The sequence below is a fragment of the Rissa tridactyla genome, chromosome 10 (assembly GCF_028500815.1).
Source record: "Rissa tridactyla isolate bRisTri1 chromosome 10, bRisTri1.patW.cur.20221130, whole genome shotgun sequence".
NCBI lineage: Eukaryota > Metazoa > Chordata > Aves > Charadriiformes > Laridae > Rissa > Rissa tridactyla.
The window spans coordinates 4473606-4500054 of NC_071475.1; the positions used below are offsets into that span (position 1 = coordinate 4473606).

The following is a 26449-nucleotide window of genomic DNA, read 5'->3' on the forward strand; positions in this document are numbered from 1 at the left end:
TGCAGCACTTAGCACAACTGAACTGTGGCGGCGATTCTTCTGCAGGTTTAGATTCAGCCTGGGTCTCTCTGATTTCATTAAGGCTTCACCTGGGCAAAGGTGGTCCGCACAAATCCTTGGAGCCTGACAGCCTCATTGCTTTCCCTTTCACTGCAGCCACCTGAGGAAGAGGACCTGGCACTCTTTATACTACTGTTTATTGTAAAACACAGAGAACATCAACAACAAACCTTGCGCCCTGCATCTATGGGAGGAGATGTTCCCTGAGCCTAAGTGCCGGCAATCTAATTACAATGCATTCAGAAAGTCTCATGCTACCTTAACACTTTATAATAATGATATTAATCAAAATTAAACATTGTTCAAGGGACACTAACCATACACTTTAGACTGAAAGGGTACGATTAGATGAGACACACTCAGCAGACTCCCAGGAGTCTGAAACAGAGGACCAACAACATCATGTCTGCAGAAAAGCAGATAGACAGCCATCTCTCATTTGCAGGCACAAACTAGCAGATGGTTTGCAAAACCAGGAAAGCGAACTTAAAGCACCCACTCTGTCTTTTGTGACTTCCCAAGTATGAGTTTTGCATGGAAAAAATACATGTGTACATCATTAACAGATGCAGGTCCTAACTCTTCCACTTTGATTGTTTCTCTTTAACTGCCTTGTTTCTGATGCCCCTTAAAAAGGAGCACAACGGCTTCTCACTATTTATTCAAGATCTTGAAGAAAAATTATTCCTGGTGGGTCTTGAGCTCCCCCCATTGACTTCTCAATAGCAGCTAACATCGAGGCCTCATTTCAATGCTCCGCCACTGTCCAGACAAGCTTTTCTGGGTGGGACGTTGAATCTTTACAACAATGAAGATGTGATTGCCCTCTGCTGTGTGTATGCTCACTGTATTTTAGCACTACCACTGCTAACAGAGGTTATTGCTATGCCCAGCCCTTCCTGGAGAGTGCTGCTATTCAGCCAAAGAGCTTATTTTCCTCTTTCTTCGGTGAAGGAAGAATAATCATTTCTCTCTCCCTAAGCTCTTCCCCCTCCCTCCCTGGCCAAAGTCTCTTATGATCTGAAAGACTCTCCCAGTCTCAGACTCAGAGCACAAGGTTATTACACGCTCTGTATTATGTGCACCATCAGCACTCCGACGAGCCGATAATACACTGAACGGTGCCACAATTTGTGAATGCGCCAGGCTTTTGGCATCATTTGCCATGAGCACTAATCCATAAACTCTGAGCTGCAGGCCATCCGCATGTCACCCCAATGACTGGCTGTCAAATCAGGCACGGCTCAGTCTCCGTTAACCCTCCATTGTTGACAAAGGGTGTTACCATGCTCATGGCTAAGGACTTTGGCTGTCTCCCAGTTTAAGACTGCGTTCTACGGTAATTCAAGAAGAGACAGTTGTTATTAAACAACCAGCCTCTCTTTTCTTCCTTCTGCCCATGAAATGCTTGTGGCTTTGGGGAGATCTGGAGCCCCTTCTCCAAAACAGAAAATGCAGTTGTAAAATGCAGCACCCATATTCTTCTCCTGGTGCAGACTGGGTAAGTTCTCAGAAGGTCAGGGAAAGCACTGGAATAATGTGAGAAAAAGTTAGGCCACAGTTTAGGGTTTTTTTCACCTTCTTGATCTTTAAGACACATTGTCTACACTTTCTTAGCTGTGTTACAGCATTCTGGATGTATAAAAGAGGTAGCAAGCTTAGGCAATACCACTTCATAGACAGACCTCCAATAGAACATAAAGCTGGGGATGGGTCATGCTCTTTCCTTTCCCGTGCTGTGACATGAGGACTGAGTCACGGAACAAAGCTCCCTCACAGCTATTGGAATGTACCAGGAGCAAGCCCGGGTGACATATGAATTTGATTTTACGTGAAAGGATGGCTAAAGACTTTCACATTGTTATGTTTGAAAGCGTTCCCTGATTCTTCTCTACCAGCCATTTGCTCCTTCCTCCAAATATCTTCTTGCAAGCAACTTCATTTAGAAATGCTTCTAACATCTGCCTGTGTCAGTTTGTCTTTTGGAGCTTTTTGTTTTATGGCAGAGACTGTCTTACTCCATGTTTTTCAGAATGGTGTGTAACTTTATGCTTTTAAATATAGGATCAGACATTTATGATGCTAAGAGCCCTCTAGTCCTGTGCAAGAGCTGCAGACATTATACATATTCTATTCTATTCTATTCTATTCATAAACCTCCCCTACCAGTTTCTCCCTCAATGCCTTCCCATAGCACATTATGCTACATCATTAAGAACTACTTTATGTGTTTTTGTTTCTACTAATCCTCAGACTTAGGTGAGTAATGCATAGGAGAAGATTGTCTTAATGAGACCAGCTACTTTTATTCTGTTTACATGAGAGAAAGCAGACCAAGGCCTTTCATGTGGGAGGTGGCAAGCTTACTATCATCCTATAAACTCTTTGTATAGCTGCTGAGTGGCCTGCAGGGAGCCACAGTTCAAGCATGCTTAAACCTTTATTAAACAAGTCTTTCACACTCCTATGTTTAAAACAGTTTCCTGGTTCTTTCCACAAGCCACTTGCCCCTTCCTCAAAATCTCTTCTTGCAAACCACTTCTTTCAGAAACGTTTACAACACTTCTGCTGTTTCAAATATTTTGACATAGTCTCCTAGCGAGAGGAATGGTTGCCCAAAGAGCTCCAGTCAACCCCATAGGTCTACCCCCAGCACACCTGAGGAGTAAGATCTTGAGAGCTGAATACAATCGGGTATTCTGAGGGAGAAACAAACCCACAGAACAGAAGACGGACTGAGGGCCGATACTGTTAACAATAATCAGAGCTACTATAAGCTATTGAGGTGCACGTGCAGGATACTAATGTGGCAGTCCTTCCTATCTAGAACTGAGCGGTCATCTTCCCTCTTCTTTCTCCAGAGTTCAATCCTTTCCTTTTCTCTCAACCATCAGCAGCGACTGCCAACATGGCAAGACCTTACCTCCCTGCTCTCTCCTCCATTCCAGCTTTGAGAAAAGCAAAGCTAAGCAAGATATTGCCATTACAGTGCTTCCAGATCACCCATTTATGTTCCAAGTTGACATCATCCCCTTCATCCACTCTTCATAGAATGGTTTGGATTGGAAGGGATCTTTAAAGGCCATCTAGTCCAACGCCCCTGCCATGAGCAGGGACATCTTCAACTAGATCAGGTCGCTCAGAGCCCCGTCCAACCTGACCTTGAATGGTTCCAGGGAGGGGTCATCTACCACCTCTCTGGGCAACCTATTCCAGTGTTTCACCACCCTCATTGTAAAAAATTTCCTCCTTATACCTAGTCTGAATCTACCCTCTTTTTGTTTAAAACCCTTACCCCATTCTTGCTCTACCTAAGGTAACAGGGGTAACAATAATGAACAGCAGAGAGAGCACAGAAGAGAAAAAAACCCCTCAAGTGACATAATTTGCCTTGGACGTTTATTCCTTATGGGACTTGGCACATTGCCATGTGTTGAGTGTTTCAACAGAATAAGTTATTTTGAATATTTATTACATTCTCTGACCTTTCTGGAGCTGATGGATGCCAAGTTCAATATGAAAACCCACCAACCTTCAGACAGTCACACAAACCCTTGAGATTGTAATATTAATTGCTGTAAGAATACTAAGGATAACGATATTTCTCATAAGGTAAAAGGAGTCTGAGAAGGAAGGAGAACAATTAGCCAAAACTAGGAACCAGACAAGCAGTTTTGTCTGGACTATGAACAAAGTACAGTGGATAGTTCTGGTCCCCTGCATGTTATGTCAAACTTTAGTAGCGGCAAGTACTGTATCCAACCTTCCTACATGCTGATACTGAAATAAGAGGCTGCAAAACTTAGATTTGTTTTTCTCCGTGGGGAGTGTAGAAACACTCTTAGTCTAGAACTCTTTCATTGTCAACATTCAAATAAATGTAATATGTACTTTTTTCAAGCTCACTGGGCAGTGAACACAACAGATACACATGATCAAAAAGGAATTAAGCAAGTTAATTCAGTTGTCTCTCACCAGGCCCATTTTCATAACCAGTGGCATTACAGCTTTTATATGTGATTATTTTTAGCATCAGTAAACAGCAGTATGGCTCGTCTGTGGCAGGTGTGGGAGGGAGCACTGGACTTTATTTCCTGCTTTGTTACAAATTTCCTAGCGAACCTTACTAAATTGCTCTGTCTCTGTGCTTTCCTCACTTATGGAAAATAATTCCTGCCACTCAGAAGCTTGCAGGGTTTGATTTAGTAACGTTAGCGAAGCTCTTCGATGTTAAACCAGGGCAACACCTCATGATTGTTTACAGAAAGCTGTTGCTGCAATTGGTAAACACCGGCTTGCCCTGCAGGGAGATGACCATGTTCTTGGGACCTTGGCACGCAGCCTGCCATTCTCCAGCCAAAAAAACCCCACCAAAGCAGTCAGATAGTTGAGAGAAAAGGAAAGGATTGAACTCTGGAGAAAGAAGGAAGACGACTGCTCAGTTCTAGAGAGGAAGGGTCTGCCATATTAGCATCCTGGAAATAGTGGAAATAGCCTGGATCAGGGCACGGAACAAGAGGAATGTTGTCAGCTCTTTCCACTGTTCAGGCCAGGACAATGTCCCGTTCCACCTTTCAGTCCTGACAATTACTGTAATTCTTGGGAAGAGAATAATCAACCTAACCAGAGACGTGTGTAACCATAAGCAGTACCAGATGCTATAGCATCCCCTTCCTTTAACCCTGTAACGTGCTAAGAAAAGGTAGCTTCTTTCTGCTGTCTTGGCTAGCATGTTCTCAAGGCATTATCCATTTTATTTTAGGAGAAGCTCCACCTGCACCCCTATCCTCCCTGGGCACAGGACACCCAAGCAGCGGGTGAAGGCAGATGGGGGGGTAAGCTGCTCTCCCCCTGTAGAAAGCAGCTCCCCCCCCCCCCCCCCCCGACTTTGCCCTAACATATAGGGCACCCGGAAGGACAAAATCGGCGTCCCCGACCCCCGCTGCCGGTATTTGTTCCGCACCGGGAAACGCGGCGATGGCCGCCACCTCAAGGCCGGACGGCCGATGACGGGAAGAAGGGAGGAAGGCCAGCGACACCTGAGCCAGCCCCAACTCCTGTCTGTCCCTTCCAGTCGCTTCCCCTCGCAACAATTTGCCCTCCCCAGCCTCTGGAGGCGCCGCGGGGCGACAGGGAAGCCACAGGAGGCACCGCCCCAGCACCCGCCGAGGCCTAGATACACCGCCGCTGCCTGGGCAGCGCGACGCGCACTACGCATGCGCCCTCTCCTCTCCCGCCTCTTGGGTTGTTCCACGCCTCCTCTCAGAGGCGAGGGGTGCCTCAAGAACCAGCAAATGTAGCCCTGTATAAATCGCCTGTAAGTAAACGGCATGACTTCTACCCGTGATTTAAAGGGGCTTTTTATTGCTTTACAATGAGTCATAGTGCGTGTGGCTGAAAGAAAGGGCGGGAAGCACTCTTTGCCATTTCCCACACACACCCCCCCCTCCGTCTCTGCGGGTAGGTCGGTCCGGCTCCCCGCTCCGGAAGGGGCGGGCTGAAGGCAGAGGCTCAGTGCGGGCGTCGGGTGCGCGCCGGTGCTGTAGCGTGAGTCGGGCGCGCGCCGGGCGGTCGCATCCCGCCTCAGCCCCGCCATGCCGCCGCCGGGCCAGACTCAGCTCCCGGACTGGGACGGCCTCAAGCTCCGCGTCCGAACCCTCATCGCCTCCCACCGCGTCATGATCTTCAGCAAGAGCTACTGCCCTTACTGCAATAAGGTGAGGCGGCGGCTGGAGTCACCTCGCCGCCCTTCCTCCCTCCCTCCCCTCGCTCGCCCTCTCCGCGGCCCGGCAGCCGCTGGAACGGGGCCTCACGGAGCCGCTTCCCGCTCCACGCCGGCGGGGAGGAGGCAGGCCTGGCGCGGCCCCCGTGCGAGGCCAGAGGCATCTCCCCTGAGGGCGCCGGCTCGCGAGGCTGACGGCCCGCCTCGGGCGGGGGAAGCGCGCTGGGGGAGGAGGGTTGAAAAGCAAATGCTGTGGGGATGTGCTCCTTGTGACGGCGCCCTCGGGGTTTGGACGGTACAGGAGTACCGCGGCGCCCGATCCGCTTCACTTAAGCACCGGGTGCCACCCCTTAAAAACCCCCTTGTCAGGCTTGAAGCAAGGGAAAGGTCCAAACGGGCGTCCTCAGCAGTTTTTTCCCTTTGCCACGTGAGTGTGAAGGGGTAGATGAAGGTGTGGGAAGTTCCGCACGGCGTGGTTGTTCCTCAGCCAAACAGCTTTTTTATCTGTTACTTGAAGGTCAGAGTGCTTCTTTCTTATTGAAAGTTTGAGCGCCACATTGGTGTTCAAGTTGGACAAAGTTCCATCCCCAGAGAGAAAGCTACATTAAGTTTTCTGCTTTTTTTTGAAATTTGAGGTAGAAGCAAGAGTGTAAGTTTTAAATGCTGGCCTTAATGTGTGTTTAAAAAATACAGGCACTATTGATTAATTGTAATGTTCAGTGAAAAAATATTTTTCTAGTGCTCATTATGCGTCAATATCATAGGGTAGCTGTAGCTAGTGATCCAGAGTCATTAAAGAAAAACAGGATCTTCATTAGAATTTTACAATACCAAGACACTGTAGTCATAGCCGGTACAGAATCTGGGCGTTTGTAGGTATTGTGATTCTTGGATGTTTACAAAGAGCATGTTATGAAGTGTCAGTTAAACCTCATAATATTGTATTTCATGTGGCTGTGGTGGAAAAATGTATTTGGAACTGTGGGATTGAGTCCTGGTGTTCCTCAATTAAATTGACAATCAGGAAAACACTCAGAAGCTGCACTCCCACGTGTAGGTTAGGGTTAGTTCCCGTAGCTCTAGTGAGGGAGGAGATATTGTGACCCTGTTTGTTGTAGAAAACTTTAACAAATATATCCTGTTTCACTTGCAACTTAATTGAGGTTTTGTGAAAGGAAGCTTTTGTGTGTGGCAGGGTAAGCAAAACCAACACCTTCTCTCCAAGAATGTATTGACAGAAAGATAGTATAGCATAGTAGGCAGCTCAAATCCTTCTAAAATTTGCTTACTTATCAACTTATTCAAATGAATTAATGATCGGGTAGGAGTCTTGCTCAACTCTAGTCCAGTTGACAAAAATGGTATCTTCTGTTGAGAAGTCCTTTTGTTGAGGACCGTCCACTGAGAAATACTTAGTCGTGCCTGCCTCTGTTGCTCTGTGTGCTTTTAGTGATCATGATTGCTCAAGTGTTGATATTCATGGCACTCAGTGTGGTGGTTTTGAGATCATATAAAGGCATAGTAACTTTTTAAGACTTGCAAGCTTTTCCTTCATCTGTTGCTGGCGTTGCAGTGGGCTAGACTAACACAAGGAGTTTAAGAGAAACAGAGATTCGATTGTAGTCCAGTTTAATGGAGTCCAGTGATAAGTCCAGATTAATGTTCTTTCCTGCATTCGTTCAGAGCTTCTCTATTAGGCAGGATTACTTGCTTCAAGGAAACACTCAGATATGAGGAACGTTCTCTTTGTTGTCTTGGAAAGGAAAGAATGAATATCACGAGTAGGGGATCCTCTCTCATGGCCCTTCCTAGGAAGGATAGTTGAAAGACCTTATATGGATCTTCGTGAAGGAACAGATGATAAACTCGGGGGTTTGCAAGGAAAAGCCAATTGCTCTAGCAGGCAGATTTACTTAGTTTACTTTCCTGTTTGGAACAGGACAGAAAGGTAATATGATGAAGTAAACATGTAGAAGAGGTATATATTACAGAGAGACAATTAGAGAAAGACAACTTATGAGAGAAGGAAGCCACACATAAGACATCAAGTACTAAAACAGAAATATCTGCAACAGTATGAGTATTAACAACCTCTCCCACTGAAGACTTAAAAAATGGTGAAAGGAATGGGAGAACAATAGGTAATGCAGCATTCTTGTTAGCTAATCAAGTCTGTAGAATTAATGAAGTGGATATAATTTGAAAGTGTGGTTACAGCTTGGGTACTTAGCCTGTAATCACATAGTTTTGAGTTCTTAAAGATAGACGGATATGAATAGTGTGCACTGTGTCTGTCTTTTACTGTGGATGGTTGTTAGCAATGTGGTTTTGGTTGGATTAATTGAAAAACTGATGATGTTAAGCACTACTGCAGAGAGCACTCATGCTCTAAAAGGACCTAATTTGGGGGGTGGGAATAATTCTTTATTTCAAATGGATGTAGCCATGCTGGAAGAAAATTAAGGTTGTGCTTTCCTTTAGAAAAGCACTGCAAATAAATTCTCTAAATGAATTAAGTAGTTGATTCTGTTCAGTTTAGCTGGTAGCAAGAGTAGGCAATTGTGCAGTTCTCTTTCTGCAAATGCAATTTGTTGTTCAATTGCTTTAGCAAGGCAGCATTGGAGAGGGGGTGGTGTTAGAATGACTTCCTTGTCATAACTTACTTGATTGTTCTTACCACCCTGAAAAGATTAAGATAGATAGACCTGCATAAAGAAAACATATTTTTTTAACATGAAAAATCGCCAAGTCTGAACGCTGTTATATGTTGAAACTATTTTAAGAGCAACAAGTGTGGTTGCATAGAAGTTGCTGGTTATGCTATTACCAGTTACATTCTGTATTTGCATGTGTTTCTGGTCAATTCAGCTGTAGCTATTACAGAATGTTAGCTGATATGGGAAACAGCAGACATAGGACATGCCATACTTAAATTTACTGTACGAAGCTTATTTCAAACCTGCTTAGCTACTCTAGTGACAGAAAGCATCTCCAGGAAGAGTTTTTAAAGTGTTAGACCAAATTCTCAGTTTCAGAGAACTTACCTACTGTTCAGTAATATCTGGAAATTTGTCTAGTCTCTCTTTGTGAAAATGCGAAAGGTTTAGTCAATAAATGAGGCCATTGCATTGGTCAGAAGGGCAGTAAATGGGTGTATTGGTGACCGTGCAACCTCGTATCCCATCCCAGACACTGTTGGAGCAATTACATTTTTAGGACTGGGAAATTTCCCAGTATGCCATTGAAGTTTCCAGTACTGTTTGACTTAGAAATTTCTTGACCAGACTTTGTATTAGTTCTATTGAGTTAAAAGTTTTCAGTGGATCTTTCTTTAATTAGTTGGTCTAATAGATCTTTTGATCTCATTTTAACTTTGGCTTTTACAACGTCAGGTTGCAGTAAGTTCTCTGGTTTATGTATTGTATGGAGGTTTACCTCTTTTTCATTTCAAAATTGTTTTCTGGTAAATGCAGTTGTTGCTGTTTGATCCAGTGAGTATTTCTGAGAAATCGTTTCCTGTTCACCTTATCTAGATATTACTTATAATTAGTGTGTGTTATCTTTCTACTCCTCCTAAATCATTTTCTTTTCCAAACTGAAATAATCTATTATCTCTTGCCTGTATTGAGGATTTCGTAACTCTGATCATGTACTTATTACTTTTCTTTCTGTTTCATTAGCACAATGCAAGCATGATCTGTTCATAAGCATAAAGCGCAATAGCTACTTCTAATTAGGATGCTGACATTTGTCTGATTTTTCTCTACTCATATCTTCCATAGAGAATAAATGTTGCCTAAATGTATTGTCTTAAATCTGTCCTTTCCTGAGTGTAATAATTTCTTGTCCTACTGATGTTTTCTGTCCTGTCCCCCCCCGCCAGCTGCTGTTGCAATGTTGTAGCAGGTGTTTTTTTTTTTAATTTAAAAAACCCACTAATGAAAACTGGCCTGTTACTCTGCTGCTTTGCTGCAAACTAAAACAGCAACCAAATAGCTAATTTTGTGACTTCCCCCCCCCAGATTCTTAGCTTATCACTTCATAGTAGCAATCCCTTTAAGCTTTGCTTTTTAGATCTTTCATGGCATTCAGTTTGGGCTTTGTAACAGCAGTTGCAGAGCCGGAGGTCCGGAACAGTGCCACTGTCATTTCCTTTTCGTTCAGTCCGTAGCCATAGTCATTCCAGTAAGCAAGCCTGAAAGAATGGTGAGTTTAGGGCAAAAGTTTTTAGGGCCACCTAGATGGGCAGAGGACTGGAACACGGGATGTGTGAAGAATGAGCTCAGTTTGTTCAGCCTTGCAAAGGCTAAGGGGGGACTTTAGTTGCTGTCTTCAGCTACTGAGTGGGAAGACAACCAGACACTTCTCGGTGTTGCAGAGTGAAAGGACAAGGGCCAATAAATACAAGTTGCAACAAGAGATACTCCAGTGACGTAAAATGGAAATTCTTTACTGTGAGGATGGTCAAACCTTGGAACAGCCCAGAAAGGTTATGGTATCTCTGTCCTTATAGAAATTCAGAACTGGAGTGGACAGTGCTTGAGCAACTTCATCAGATGTCACATTTGGCCCTGCATTGAGCAGGGGGTGGATCAGATGACCTCCAAAGGTCCCTTACAACTTAAATAATTCTATAGTGGTAGAACTAATGTAATCAATTATATAAGCAGAGCTTATATTTGTATATTACTGTGGATACATAGTTGGAGGAACGACTGAGAAAAAAGGTTGGGAGAATTGGGTTTGTTCAGCCTTGACAAAAGAAGGCTTAGGGGAGACCTTGTTACCATGGTCCGGTATTTAAAGGGTGGCTCCAAAGAAGATGGAGACTCCCTTTTGACAAGGAGTCACGTGGAAAAGACAAGGGATGATGTGTACAAGTTTTGTCTGGGGAGATTGTGATTGGACGCGAGGAAGTTTTTTCATAAAGAGAACACTCAGCCATTGGAATAATTTCTCCAGGAAAGTGGTGGATTCCCTGTCGTTGGACACTCTTAAGCTTGACCTGGACAGGGTGCTGGGCCGTCTTGTCTAGACCGTGCTTTTGCCAAGAAAGGTTGGACCAGATGATCCTTGCAGTCCCTTCCAACCTGTCGTTCTGTGATGTGATAAGAAACAGACCATGTAGTTGGTAGAGATCACAAAAGCTTTATGTTTGTCTGCATAAAGCTGAAACTCCAGTAGAAAGCCCTGGAATACTCGGCCTTTGGCACTGTAACACCATGGATCAGCACAGTAACAGCATGGATCACAGAGACAATAAAAACATTTTATTCATCATGTGTTTGACATCTGTAAGCTTATTAGATGTGACTCAACTTACTCTTAGTGAAGTGCTGTCAATAAATTTGAGGTTCATCAGAAAGCTAGTTGTAAAAGATTTCTTCTGAATTGGCAGCAACTTTGTATGCTTCATTGTTCAGACTCCACGCTGGCAAGGGGATCCATCACACAGACATTTAGTGCTTCTTGCTAGAGCTGTTTTCACATCAAGACAGTTATGATTAAAAGCAGATATTTTACCCATTGCCTTACCATATATATTTGCATGAGTAAGTGTGCAAGTTGTATTTCAAAGGAGTAAATACTGAGAGATGTAATACTACCTCTTGTGCCTTGAGGTATGTCGTCATCCAACTGGAAGGATAGTTCACAGTTTCAGTGCTGCCAGTTTTACAAATAGGTGTTAACTGTAAAAAAAATAATCCCAGTTTTAAAGTGCTACCTGATTTGAATCTGGTAATGATGCGCTTTGTCCAGCCAGAACTGAAGTTAGAAAACGACCCAGAACTCTGTCCAGGCTGGGGAGAATCTCCACTAAGTTGTCGTGTAAGATGTGGGGTTTTTCTTTTTAAGCCTAGGCTCATATATAGGTTCTCCTTTTTTTTTGTTTCTTTTCACTCCCCACCACACCTTCCCTTTTAATTTATTGCAGACCTCTGGATGCATGAACAGTGTTTCTAGGACATGTTCCAGTGATACTGTATCTGAGTTTATTCATGGCAATACAGGCGAAAAGCAGACTTTTAATGACCAAGCATCTTTAGAATGCTTCTCCTGCATAATGGAGGAAGAATGGCCATTTAAAAGGTTAAAAAATGTAACTGTTACATTCTGTTATTAACTCGCTTAATATTTCACAAGCAAGATAAGACTGATTTAGTACAACAATGGCAAACAAGTTGGAACCGCTCCTGCCTGATCCTGGAGGCTGAGGCAGATGTTGTTCAAGAGCAAACCAAAAATGAGAGCTGGAAAAAAAATTCAGGAGATCATCTAGTCTTGTCCCCTGTCTCATGGTAGGAGAAGCGGTAGTTCAAACACTTTTGAAGTGTACTTTGGAGCCACTCACTGATGAAGACTGTCATCTACTCAGGCAATGTGTTCCAGTGTCTTGTCATTAGGAAAAGCTTTTCCTAAAGTCTAATCTCAATCTCTTGATGAGGTTCAAGACCATTGCTTCTTATTCCATCTGCCACCACTTCTCTTCTTCCTTGAGGCAGTAAATTATTTATTTGAATACAGTTCTGCTCCCCCCACCTTGTTTTCTTTATGTTAAACCCAGTGCATTGACTCCTTACAGTAATTGTGCTCTGCTTGTTATAAAAAAATTTCTGAAGTACAGCAACCAAAAGTGAAGGCAGTGCTGGTAGGCACGAGCTGTCCTACTGCTGAGTACACTTGGAGAGTGTTACTCTTTCTGCAGCTTTTTATAATGCACTTTTTTATTTTTGCATTTACTTGGCAGTGTTTTGTTTTGCATATTATCCTCTACTCCGTTTTTTTCTTTTTTTCCTTAGTTCTATGAAGGAATCTGTCTGCTACTTTTTCTTTCTTCTTGATGTTTTTCCATATGTCAGTTATTCTCATGGCTTTTGGCATCTGCCAGGGACGGAGAAGTCTGCAGCTAAGCAAATTGTATGTAGAAATGTTTTCTTAAGGTAATGAAACCAGTATTGGAAGATTGCTGTGATGTGGGATGCTTAATCTGAATGCTGTGAAATAGCCTGGCTTTAAGTGGGGAACATGCAAGACATGGAAGTAGTGCCAAACTTTACCAAAGGCATGTAGAGCTAGAGCCTCAAAGCATAATAACTGAGGCTTAAAAGTTACCTGTGTATGTCCAACAACCGAGTTTTACCCCAAGCTGTGTATCAGATCTTGTGAAAGCTTTGCACTGCATTGTGTCTGTTTCTGTTGCAGGTGAAAGAACTCTTCCGCTCTATGCATGTGGAGTACTATGCTTTGGAACTTGATGTAACTCGTAAGTATAAGAAAGAAAATCTGTGACATGCTGCTTATTGTAACTAAAAATGGGTGACTGTGCATAACACTCTAAGCTGTCTTGAACTAATTGGAGGATATACAAAACGATTAAAATAAATCTTAATATATTCAGAGATAAAGTCAAGTAGGCTTCAGTGTAGATTTTAATACAGGATGTGTTTTTAATGTAACTGGAAGCTTTGACTCTTTGTTTATAAATCATCAGCTGGTAGAGGATGTAAGATCTGATTTCTCTCTGAGGAGCTCTGTCTTTTGGGAAAAAGCCTGTGGTATTTTTCTCCTACCTTAGGTTCTTTTGTGGCTTTAGATGCATTGTTAATGTTTGACTTGGTATATGGCTGACCTTCATAGGGAAATTTGCTGAGTCATTGGAAGGAAGGGTAAATGCCAGTACCTTGGCTGTTGCTAGTTTGAGTTTGTTTTTTTTTTTCTTTAAAGCCCAAGCTGCTTTAGTTTTAATACGTCTGTAGTGCATTATGTGTATATAACTGTGGTGCGTGTAGTTTTTGATGTAGTTTTGAGAACAAGTAGTATCTAACAGTAAACTCTTAGTTGCATTGTCGGTAAGCTGTTGAATGTGTATTATCACTTTTTTTCCTGTAGAAAACTTAGTTTCCAATGCATTTTTAAAGTGCTAATGCTTTTTTTTGAAGTGTTTGTGCCTAAGCAGTGTTTGGGGAAAAATGTACTGATTTATTGTTCCAGAGCATCTCTTACTTATTTTTACTTCTTATTAAAGTTGTGATAATGTGAACTAATTATAGCCCAAGATATGCAAAGTGCAATGCACAGTGGGGTTTTTTTTCTGGAATTACTCCTAATTAATAATGTATTTCCCTTGCAATTGCTCTGATTACTGATACTAAATAAATATGGTGTTAGAGTAAAAGATTTTAGTCAAAGTGATTACTGGAAATTCTCATTCCCACACTTACTGCTGGACAACTGCTGAGCGATCCAAATGGAGCCTGTGCATAGGTGCTGATGATTCAGATGATAGGTCAGGTCAGGCAATGATAATCTTAAAACTGGAAGGTTTAAGACAGTGTGGTGGGTAGAAAAAGTATGAAGGTAGCTTTAGGGTAAGTAGAAGAGGATATTCATTTTTCCCATCCCCATATTCTCATAGTACAAAGCTGCTGGGTAAAACTCTGTGTACTAACACAGAACATACTCCAAAACCAAACAATTCTTATGAAAGAAACACTGTCTGTATGATCTCCTGTGATATCTGTGTAGTACCAAGTGTGACACTGTCAGGAAGAGACTGTTAAGAATCCATGAAATACAAGCACTAAACTATACTTCATCTTTACTCTGTTCTGTAGAATTATGGCTTGAAGCACTGATTTATCCTTGGTATTTAACCGTACTCTTTTGAGAAGTAGTTTCTGAAGACTTGCTTATGTTCAGGAAGTCTACAAATGTGATGCTTATAATAGAATTGTTTTCTTGGCAGGCCTACAGTATATTGCAGGTTGTTTTAAAAGCTCCCTTCTTGAAATGTTTTCTATAGTGTACCTGTTTCTTTTATTCTTAGCTGATGGCCCCAGTATTCAGCAAGTGTTAGCAGAGCTAACTAATCAGAGGACAGTGCCTAATGTATTTGTGAATGGAACTCACATAGGCGGCTGTGATTCAACTTACCAGGTAACTTTTCTTTAAAAATCTGCTGGAAGTAGACAGGACTGAGTGAATTTGCTGTGATAGTAATTAAATTTTGTGTGACACATTACACTGGGTTATCTGGGTCAGAGAAGGCAATGTCATTCAATTTTTGGTTGCTCAGAAATATGTGTGGTTGACTTTTTTTTTTCCCTTCTCAGGCTTATCAAGATGGATCACTACAGAAACTTCTTGGGGATAACAAAGATGCAGAGCCCTATGATTATGACCTCATTATTATTGGTGGTGGCTCAGGTGGACTTGCATGTTCCAAGGTATGACGTGAAAATTGCATTAAAGAGCAGGTTGTATATGAAACTTACTCAAAAGTTGGTTTCTGTATTAATCACAATAATATAAAACAGTCTATATTTTGATGATGATTACTGTTCAACTTGTTAATTAATGAATCAGTAGTGGCCTAGTAATGTGCTCACTCAGGAAATCATGGTCTGTGTGGACCAGTTTCTAGCCCATGCCTATTCAAGTCTGTATCCTAATAATAGGTTTTAGGTTCCTGTCTGAGGGTGGAACCAAAATTTTTTCAAGTATCTCCTCTTCATGTGTAGTACACAGGCACTTTAATGCTTCCAAATAGTAATCTGGAAAACTTAAACGCTACTCTTGAAGTACTTTTGGCTGTGTAGGATTTAGGATTGCCAGTCATCTAAAATAAAGTGCTTTCAGCTGTTCTCTCAAGGGATAGGTTCACACTTTAATTCTCTTTCTAGCTGCTTTTTCAGAAATGGTAATAGAGATTGTGTACCTCTTACACAGTTAGCTCTTGTTCAGAGTGCCTAAGGTGTGGATTCAGTTTTCTCTTCTACTTGAGGGATTTGAACGCAGACTTCCCACCTCTTGGCCAGGTGTCCTAACCATCAGTTTATAGTTTGGGCATAGTGATGTTATGCTCGACAACCTCAATGATTGTTGTACAACAATACAGTTAAGGGTGCAACTTTCACTTGATAAACATAAGGCAGGCAGGAGAAGGTGACAATTGAATTCTTCAGGTGGCCAATTGTGCACTTTTAGAATGCTCCAGATCTTTCCTCACAGTGCCTTCTGGCAAAGTGCCATCAGTTATAAACTTGGTGATAGTTACTGAGCTGTTCAGAGTGGGAGAGGTCAGGTATTCACAGATAAAAGATAGCTGTCTAAACCTTGTTTGAGCCAGGATTGCAGTAACTGTACAGGAGTTCTTAAACAGATTTGAGGCACCTAAAGATTTGATCCAAGCCCTCCAAAGATCAAACAATGGGTAGATTCAATCAAGTGTCTGGTAATTTCTTGGATAGAGTATACTAAGATTATTCAGGTTGGAATGGACATTAAGATGATGTCTAGTCTAGGCTCCTGCTCCAAGCAGGGTGAACTGTGAGATCAAACAAGATTATGTAGGACTGTATCCGTTTAGGTCTTGAAAATAGCCAGGGGTGAAGATGGCACAGTGTTTCTGGGAAACCTGTTTCACTGCTTGAGTGTCCTCGTGGTGTGAAAGTTCCTTGTATCCAGTCTGAAATTCTCTTGTTTCAACTTACGGCTATTTTCTTTTGTCCCTCCACTACTCGACAGTGTGAAAAACCTGGCACAATCATTTTAATGACCTCCTCATAGGTATTGGGAAGTTGCTGTTGCCTTCCCTCCAAATCTACCTTTTCTCCAGGCTGAATGTGTCAAGTTCCCTCACCCTTCTCATAGGGCATGTGCTCCAGCCCCCTGAGCATCTTGATGGTCCTCCATTGAACTGTCTCTAGTTTATTAACATCACATGTTGGGGTTTTTTCGTTTGGGCCGAGTCAGTCCTGCCCTTGTGAGACAAAAGGAGAGCTAACAGCGTAAATATTTCCTTGGATGAGGTAGAAGAGGATCATCAACTGATAGGCCCATCTCATACCTTCTTCAGATCATGGTTTGTGACAGTGTAGGGTGATATGGGTGCAGCATTTAACATAAGCATCCATTCAAAGTTTAGAAGAAAGTAATAGTTTTTGAGGGATTTCAATTTTTGTCTAGTGAAGGAGGTAGAAGAGCCATAGCCTTCTATTAGTGTGAAGTATATCGTGACCATAAATGAGCGGACAGGCTTTCTTGGTCAGGCGAAAGTTTAGTAATGCTGACTTGTCTCTCCATCTTTTATAGGAAGCTGCTGCCTTGGGAAAGAAAGTAATGGTATTAGATTACGTTGTTCCAACACCTCTTGGAACCTCATGGGGTAAGCTTCTGTTAACTTGTATTTTATGATGTTTGAGTGCCAGTGATACATACTGAGTTGTTAGATATTATGGATTTGTATTCTTAGAAGTGGTGGCTGAATTCCTGTGGTTCTGTAACACAAATATCAAAGGAGTTGTTTTCCTGGCATGTCTGCTTTTCTGGACAGTTTTTTGTTTTGTGCATTGCTAACTCTCTGTTCTTTGTCAAATGTTGTTCTAGTTCTGTTTGCTTTCAAATTGTGTCTGGGTAGTCTGTGTGTGCATTTTCACATTCTCATGCTTGTGGGTTTTTTTTTTTGCCTTTTAGTTCATCTAGTTCTATTTTGTGGGCAACTGATCTAGGCTGCCTCTAGAACAGTGTGACTATATGCCCATGCGTGCCTCATCTTTCCATAATTAAAGACAGCTGCTGTCTGACCTTATTAATGCAATTGGCAGTTGAGAATAAGGAACTTCATTGGTCAAATTTTATTGAGTTGAGGTATGAATATGTTTTCATAGCTAAGATCTCAAACAAATACATATTTCAAATTGCACATAATAGGCGATACTAAACTCTGGGAACTCTGGGCTTTTTGCCTTGCTTACTTGCCAGTCTGACTAAAATCTGAATCCCTCTGGGGTAGGTATCCTGGGTCTATGTTTAAGACAGCACACTGTACCTTTCTTCGTTCAATGAGTGAAGTAACCTCTTAAACTGAATACAAACTTGTACGTTTAGTGTGTTCATTGTATTTTAAAATGTCTCTTACAACAGAAATTTCATGTTACTTATGTGGCTATAGCAAACATCACCAGCAGATATATGGGTGATTATACAAAGCATATTATAGGAAAAGCGTAAATATCCCGTTCACAAGGGTAATAACATGGTTCTTTCTGTCTTAGGACTTGGTGGCACGTGTGTAAATGTAGGTTGCATTCCTAAGAAGCTAATGCATCAAGCAGCACTTCTGGGTCAGGCACTCCAAGACTCAAGGAAATATGGGTGGCAGTATGAAGAACAAGGTTAGTAAGAACACAGAGGACAGACCAAGGCAGTGTGCAGATGAGTCTCTGAGCTTAAGTGCGTTCTGGTACTTTGGACTTAGTAAACTAAAGGCAGAGTTCACTAGTTTTCTTAGGTGAATCAGAAGGCATCCTCCTCCTTGAGTCATAGAAACCTTTAGGATTGAAAGCTAATTACGTTTTGTTCTCTATATTATCTAAATTAAATGAAAGAACTTCTAGAATGGGCTTATTTCAGATAGTAACAAGTCAGGTAAATATTAGCATAGTAGAACAAGACTTCAATATGTATCCTCATTACTGATGATAATTATGTTTCCTTAGCGTGATGTACAATGAATAAGATTTAAGTTTTTCTTTAAGGGTTCATTGCACTTTGATTTCTTTAAATATGAAATTAATGTCTTGTTTCAGTTAAACACAACTGGGGGGTCATGGTAGAAGCAGTTCAAAACTACATTGGTTCTTTAAATTGGGGCTATCGAGTGTCCTTAAGAGAGAAGTCTGTGACATACCTCAATTCTTACGGAGAATTCATTGAACCACACAAAATTAAGGTATGTACTGTGTTTAAAACGTTTAGTTGGGAGAGAAAACTCGTGTTCTAAAACTGCGTTTTAAAATCCAACAAGGAAAAGGCTTCATCTTGACATTGTCAACTTAAGTTAACTGAAGTTAAAACCGCATTTGTGAAATAAGTTATTGATTCAAATTATTGTACTTTAGCACATACCACAGTGTTTGAAAACCTAGTAAGTGTTACGTAAGAGTAACGTGGATATCTGTAAACTTATGCCTCAGTTGCTAACTTCATGACTAGGGTCAGCAGCCTGAGGGGAAGAGGGGGAGGAAAAGCTTTATCTGTACAATTTTGCCACTTAGAAAATCTTCATACTAAAGCATAAAAACTATTGAAATTAAATTCAGATTAAGAACTTGCATAACAGCACTCCTAAAACCTTATGCTCTATCAGCATAAGAATTAAACTGTCAGTCTGGCAAGACAAAACGTGTGCTGGCAATCTTGCTGTCAGTGATCATACTGTAGCAAGGTTAACTTAGAAGTGCATATTGAAGACAACTGTTTGGTTCAGTGGGTGTAATTGTCTGTTTTCAGTATGAGTTTGAAGGCTGAGCTACATGTGTTTCGAACCAAGAGATTAGCACTGAAAAGATAGTAATATGCTCAACTTACCTCATCTACCAGTTGTTCTAGTGTTCAGGTATGCAGGTCATCTACTGAAGTGTCCTTAGTCTATAAATGAAGTAGAACAGACAGTCAGCAGGAGGTTGGACTAGATGACCTCCTGAGATCCCTCCTGAGATCCCTTCCAGCCTGAATTACTTGATGACTTGATGGAGAGAAGTTTCCCTTCATCTGTATTGGAAAATAACAAAAGATAAGAATAAATGTCAGATTTCAAGAGATGCATTGGCAAGATGAAATTTCCCAAGACCAAGAACCTCTAGAGGTTGTATTAGTTTGAGTTCATTTAAAGTTGGGTCTTAGGCTCTCTGAAATCGTATAACTAGATACTTTTTTTTAAATTTTATTTCTATATTACCCTAAGAACTAATTGATATTAGTCTGTCACTAGCATCGTGTTAGCCTTCTGTTGGAAGTGAGAGGCGGGGGGTTTAATAATTTGTAGTATTTTGTAGCTTGAAAGTAAAGTTGTTTATGAACAATTCAATCTGAATGAGTAGTTGAAATGGGCAGGATTCAAAGAATAAATGATTTTTAGTGCTCTAACAGATGTCAGAAAAGCATGATAGTTTGTGATTTAAACCTATGATTCTTCAGTGACCTGCGTGGCTTCTCTAAATGCATTAGTTCTTGTTTGAAACTCCTTGTTCTTGATTCTTAAACATATCCGCAAGATTTAAGGGGAGGATTACTTTTTTTATTATTTTATCTTAAAACCCGTTCCTATGATAAAGACTTACTTAACTGTGTCCGTATAAACAGGCAACTAATAGGAAAGGACAAGTAACCTATCACACGGCGGAGACTTTTGTCCTGGCAACAGGAGAAAGGCCTAGATATCTGGGTATCCCTGGAGATAAAGAATACTGCATTACAAGGTGAGATGAAAAGGTGTAATAGACTGAATTTTGCCTGCTCTAGTGTTTGCAAAGACAAACAAGCTTGTGTTGAAAGTACTTTGTAACTTACACTTCTTTTCTTTTTAGTGATGACCTCTTCTCCCTGCCTTACTGCCCTGGCAAAACTCTAGTTGTGGGTGCTTCCTATGTGGCTCTAGAATGTGCAGGATTTCTTGCTGGTCTAGGTCTGGATGTCACAGTGATGGTGCGTTCCATACTTCTTCGGGGCTTTGACCAAGAAATGGCAGAAAGAGTAGGTGCACATATGGAAACACACGGCGTAAAGTTCATCAGGAAGTTTGTACCTGTTCAGGCAAGTGCTTTCTTTAGGTTTCTTCTCTCCATGCGAAGATACTTTAAACAGCATATGTAGAATGCATGTCTGTCTGGGAAAGCTTTGACTCTGCACAGGAATAAATGTTTTATGAGATTAAGCTTTTTTCTTACTGCTGAATGATAAATTAGTAGGTCAAGGTTTAAAGTGACAATGTGAGTGAGCTCTGCTGCTTAAGGTCATTCTAAGCTTGCAAATATTTATACAGGTTGAACAGCTGGAAGAAGGCATGCCTGGAAGACTGAAAGTGATAGCAAAGTCTACTGAGGGAGAAGAAATCTTTGAAGAAGAATATAACACTGTAAGCATTTCTGGATTTGAAATAACCTCGTATAACAGCACATGAAAATGTATTAAAATACTTTAAAAGTTGTGCAGGAAAAAAGTAAAGGGAAATCTTGCTTGAAAAATTGTTCACTTAAATTGCTGGTAGAAGAAAATACATGAAAATTCAATACTCATCTTCAGTTGAGCCCTGTCCTCAGAATGGGTGAAACTTTACGTGCATGGAATTTAGTTCATAGGAACAGTAGTATTGCGTCTGGTTTTGTTCTGGTATTAATGTTTTGCTGCTTGTTTGCATCTCTGAAACAAGTTGCACATGGACAAGCCTGAACTGTTGGTGGCTCTTTAAAGAACTTCTGGAAAAGTCACTTCAATTGTATGCTTCAGTTTTTTTCAGAACAAGACCAAAGGAAATCTTATGCTGATTACACCTCTCTTGCATAAAATTATTATATTTAATTTTGGTTTTTCAGGTTTTGATAGCCGTTGGTCGTGATGCATGTACCAGAAATATTGGTTTAGAGACAATTGGTGTCAAAATCAATGAGAAGTGAGTATTGCTTAACTTCTTTAAACCACTGAATGCAATGATTTAATTTTTTTTTTTTTACCTCTAACAATACCTAATGATACTCATGCTTTTTTTTTTTTTTAATCCTTTTATACCTGGCAATTATGTGAACCTTTAAAACCTTTTCTCTCCTGGACTTGACTCTAGTTGTCCATTAACTTCATTTCTTTAATGTGTATTTCATAAAAGAACTATTCTGAATGAGTTAATACCTACTTGTTGGCCACTGTGCTTAAGGAATAGTTTTAATATATATGCTTAATTTACTTACAAACTGCAGTTTAATATTCTGTTAAATTAAACATTTTAACTAGCTCATGTGGCAAGTTAATCTAGGGATTTAAAGAGGCAGCAAACTACTAACTTCCTGCAGGTTTAAGTTTTTTCTTGTTTCTCCCTGGTCTCAGTGCAAAACTCATGCAAAGTAGGAGGCAGGATTATGTTGTTCAGGAGAAAGAAAAATTAAGATCAGGTTGCAGCAGCTAACTGCGTACTAAGCCATCCTACTTAAACACGCGAGTGATATTGCAGCTCTTTTTCCCCATAGGGGAAAATGTACATTGCAAGCTGTACAATAGTCAAGTAAAAGATCATGAGTCCAAGGATGTCTGAATAACTTCATTGTCATTGAACGCACACTGTTGCTCAGGTCAGAACTGGCCTGCTGAATACTGACTTCAGATGAGTGCCAGAGTTGGAGGTAATTGATGCTCTCAGGAGTTTGTAGTTGAAGTGAAAAAGGCATAAGTATATCTAATAAAATGTGCTCAGTAGTTAGAATAACAACTTTCTAGTAGAACTTCTCTCCCCTGATTTTTGCTGAGTTCTCAGGAAGGTTATGATACTGAACTCTACTCTCATTTCTGTTTGTTTTAAAGGAATGGGAAAGTACCTGTAAATGATGAAGAACAAACCAATGTGCCTTATGTTTATGCTATTGGAGATATATTGGATGGAAAGCTTGAACTTACTCCAGTTGCTATTCAAGCAGGGAAACTGCTAGCCCGCAGGCTTTATGGTGGTAGTACCACAAAGGTAAAGCTATAAGAATACAACTTCAACTTATTTCTACGCTTTTTGCCTCAGAATTGCAATAACATGAGTTGGTTTGCCCACTTGACTGCAGGCACTGCAAGTGTTTTGTGTTTAAAAAAAAGTGCTAATACAACTTTTCCTGTTATATACTATATAGAACTTGCATAGTCTAAACATATATTTTGTTTTTTATTTTTAGTGTGACTATATCAATGTACCGACAACAGTGTTTACTCCTTTAGAGTATGGCAGCTGTGGGTTAGCTGAAGAAAGAGCCATAGAAGAATATGGAAAGCAAAACTTGGAGGTGAGAGCACTGAAGACTTGTTTAACTTGTAGCTTGAGAGTGTTTTTTCTTGTGCCTTGCTGTTTTACGCTTGAGTCATAGTATTAAAACAGGATTAGAATGTTAGCTTGTTAGCTAGATAGGTCTTTGATCGTGGAAGTGTTGTCGTCTGACTAACAAGCTATTAGACTCCCAGAAATCCAGGACTGGGATTGATAATGTTAGAATTGTGTGTAGGTATTTGTATGCTGCCAAGAAGTATTTGACTTCAGCAGGCCGAACTCAGGTTGCAAAACTGTAGGTGGTGGGGGTTTTTTTTGTTATTGTGAATTAAAGACATATTGCTGAAGTATACCAAACTCTTGGGAAGAACTGTCTATTTTCTGCTTATTCACTGTACTTGAATTGGGAATTAGTTTCTTCCTGACCTTTTCTTATGGCAGTAGGAATATCGGGCATAACTTCCCTGTTCTGTTTTAATTTCTGGGTTCTGCACTTCTCTGAAGAGTTTCATTAAAGCTGTTTGCATGCCTTGTGTTTAACTCCTTACGTCTTTCAAATACACTTGGCATTATTCAGTTTCTGCTGTTAACTGTTTTGCAGAATAGGTTTAAAATTATAGTAACTAGATATTAATTTTGTATGACTAAAGCACTTCTCTTTCTGAAAGTACAATCTTAAAATGCTGTCTTATAGCTGTTGCTGTTTTAATCAAGTATTTAAATCAGGGGCGTGTGCTTTGAGTCAGGTCTTCCTCTACTGGCTTTTGGAGGATATGGACAGCTTGGGCCAGGGGGAACAAAAATCACTGTCTTGACTAGGATAAGTTATGAAAATCTAGCGAGTTAAATGTGAAACCACCTATTTGTAAAAACATTAAAAATTAGAATTATGTCTGACTGAATTAATTCATCAACTTCTAATGCTCTTTTTCTTGTCATCCTCCCAGGTTTATCACAGTTTGTTCTGGCCACTTGAATGGACAGTACCAGGCAGAGATAACAATACTTGTTATGCGAAGATTATCTGCAGTAAACATGACAATGTAAGTGGCAAGCTGGAATGGGTTTGCTGAGTGTGTTCTTGAAAATTTCTTTTCAGATTACCCAAAGGACTATTATCTTTTATTTTGCCTGTCTGAGGCCAGCTCTACCCATTCTGTTAACATAAGTATTTGTTTTAAGAGGAGAGATCTGATTGTTTTGTTTGGGTGGCTTTTTTTAGTGTAACAGCTGTTTGAGCAAGTTGTAGCTTTATACATCTTGAAACTTCACCTGAGTTCCTATATCAAGAACAGACTTGTGAAGACATTCATCAGGGTTTTTCTTCCAAGTGGGTTTTGAGTTGACTGTACAATGCGGTGTCTTGCTTTAGGTTTCTGGACCTTGTGGTTTTTGCCTTTTGCAAAGTGCAGTTTTGTATGTTTAGTAAAAACTTGGAAAACATGTGGTTGGTCCTAGGAAACTCAATGATGAGAAATGGGAACTTGTAGTGATCAGTAGGTTCTTGTTGTTGCAAAAAATAAGTGCCAGTGCTGTCCAGTCTTTTCTGTCTGGGAGAACAGGCAAACAAAGGAAGATTTTTGGTGTTTAAAATGAATGATATGATGAAATAGCATGGCTTTTAAGCTAAGAGGAAGTAAATTTACTCTTTTGCTTATTGGCCCACTTAACCCTTTCTCAAAGACTGCAGAAAGTCTCAAAGTTCTGCTTTTATTGGAGTCCCATTGGAAATAACCTAAGTGAAAAGAACACAATGGAAGGAGGGGTTTTATTTAGATTTCACTATGAAGGTTTTTTCCTAGGATGCTGGCAGTTTTTTTGTTAAAGACTGCTATTGATCTGCTTGTGTAACATAAATTTTGTAGTGGGAGTTACATACTAGAGCTCTTGTTGAACTTTACCTAGTGCTAACTCCTGTTTTGTTCTCACCTGTCTTAAAGAATCGTGTGATAGGATTCCATGTTCTTGGGCCTAATGCTGGTGAAATTACCCAAGGTTTTGCTGCTGCAATAAAATGTGGTCTCACCAAAGAATTACTTGATGAAACAATTGGAATCCATCCAACTTGTGGAGAGGTAAGGGAAGGGGAGGGCACAGCTTGATTTAAAACCTGCTTTTGCAGGTGGTTACCTAGATGCAAGGCAAGAATACTGCGTTGTATTTATGAGATCTAGTACTTGCTTAACTTCTAACCATAAGATACTGACATGTGATAGGAAATGTGTTAATTGTGCACTACAACTTGTTTTCCATTGCAATAGTTCAAAGAAATCAAGTATTGTTACTTTACAAGAGGAGACTAATAGCCATGTGGATGATGATACAGAGCTTTTCTTTTGGTGTCTTACAGGTGTTCACTACAATGGATATTACAAAATCTTCAGGACAAGACATCAGTCAAAGGGGCTGCTGAGGTTAAACCTGCTGTTTTACATGTTTTCATGTTGTGCACGCTTGGTTCTGTGGAAGCCCTAATACATCCAACTGCTTTGCAGCAAAATAAACACTTGCATCAGTACCACTGTATGTACTGCAGCTGGGAGTGGTGCCTTTGTGGGGCTTCCTCCGTAAATAGCGTTGCAAATGGAAACAGTAATACAGCAGGGAAATCTTGAACTCTAAATCCTGACTTTGCTTGGAATCAGCACTGCTGTGCTTTTTTGACGTTCTAGCTCGTAACCTTATTCTGAGGTGAGCTACAACTGATGGCTACCATGCAAGTTTGGGAGATTTCTTCGTCCAGTCAGATGACTGAACTTCCCCTGAAGGAAATTCTTACGTTGCACAAATTAAAGCTAACGCTTCTAGGCTCCAGTGTCTTGTATAAATGCCTGAGATAGAGGACAAATGTATAATGAATGATTCTTGCCAAGAGTTTACAGTTGACTGATTTACCTTTTTTGATGCATTTTGTTTTACTTAATTGTATAATCAGTTGAGGCAAGATGGCATAAATTGGATGCAGTGTTGAGTAGTGCAGTTCAAGCACTAGTCTCCCACCTCAACCAGTCTAAAACTTCAAAGTAATCTAAGACATCGCTGTTGTTCACGTTCATAGTTGTTTGACCTCAGGTGACATCATGTCTTTAAGAAAAAAAATTCAGTTGTAGGCATCTTTTGTGTCAGGGTTGAAGACCATAAGCGCAAGACCTCATCAGTTTGCTCTTGCTGTTTATGACTATATTTTGTGATAATAGTCTTAAATCAGAGACCCGGAACTGTAAGTCTGTACTCCTCTGTGGAGTATTGAAGTCTTAGAGGATCAGGGTGTGAGAGTAGGTGCCTGCCTGTGATGGTAATAAGTGGTGTACAGAATTTCTTTGAAGCATGTGTTGCAGCAGAGAGTACTGACTTGCTGTGCTATCATGATTTGTGTAGTGTTGTGTACAGTCAGTACTCTGAAGCTTTCTTCCACCCCTAGCATTCTGCTTGGGGGGAATCGTGCTTGAATTTGGCTCTTAGTTTTGTCCAAAGAGATGTTTTGAAAGACTACTCTGAACATTGTATCATAATAAACAGTTTTTAACTATTTAATCTATGATGTACCATGGAATTTGAAGTTCAATAAACAACTCATACAACACTTTGTGGTGTCTGACCTCATGGTTTATGTTACTGCATACTTGGAATTTTATTGTGCTTCAATTATATTGTTTATCACATGTGATGCTAAAACCTCTATAGGCTGGTGCGTGCTATAATCTTTCAAATGGAGAAACAAGTTGTCTTGCCACATCTGGGGACTTACTCAAGAAATCTAACATGATTCTATTTCAGTATGTAGAATTCTCTCTGTTCAAAATGAGAACGCAATTGTATACCACTCCTGTATACTCCAGAAGATCCTGAATATATATTTATGTTGGAGTGTT

At 40.7% G+C, this 26449-nt stretch overlaps 1 protein-coding gene across 1 annotated transcript; it reads left to right on the forward strand.

Annotated features, from left to right (window-relative positions):
* Positions 1-5564: 5564 nt before the first annotated feature.
* Positions 5565-26160, forward strand: TXNRD3 (thioredoxin reductase 3). Its single transcript, XM_054216297.1, has 16 exons — positions 5565-5777; positions 12986-13046; positions 14610-14719; positions 14896-15009; positions 16877-16949; positions 17839-17958; positions 18373-18515; positions 19928-20043; positions 20152-20377; positions 20607-20699; positions 21157-21233; positions 22133-22289; positions 22489-22596; positions 23525-23620; positions 24518-24652; positions 24928-26160. Exons 1-16 carry the CDS (start codon positions 5655-5657, stop codon positions 24988-24990), a joined length of 1815 nt encoding a protein of 604 aa, XP_054072272.1. The 5' UTR covers positions 5565-5654; the 3' UTR covers positions 24991-26160.
* The last annotated feature ends 289 nt before the right edge of the window (positions 26161-26449 follow it).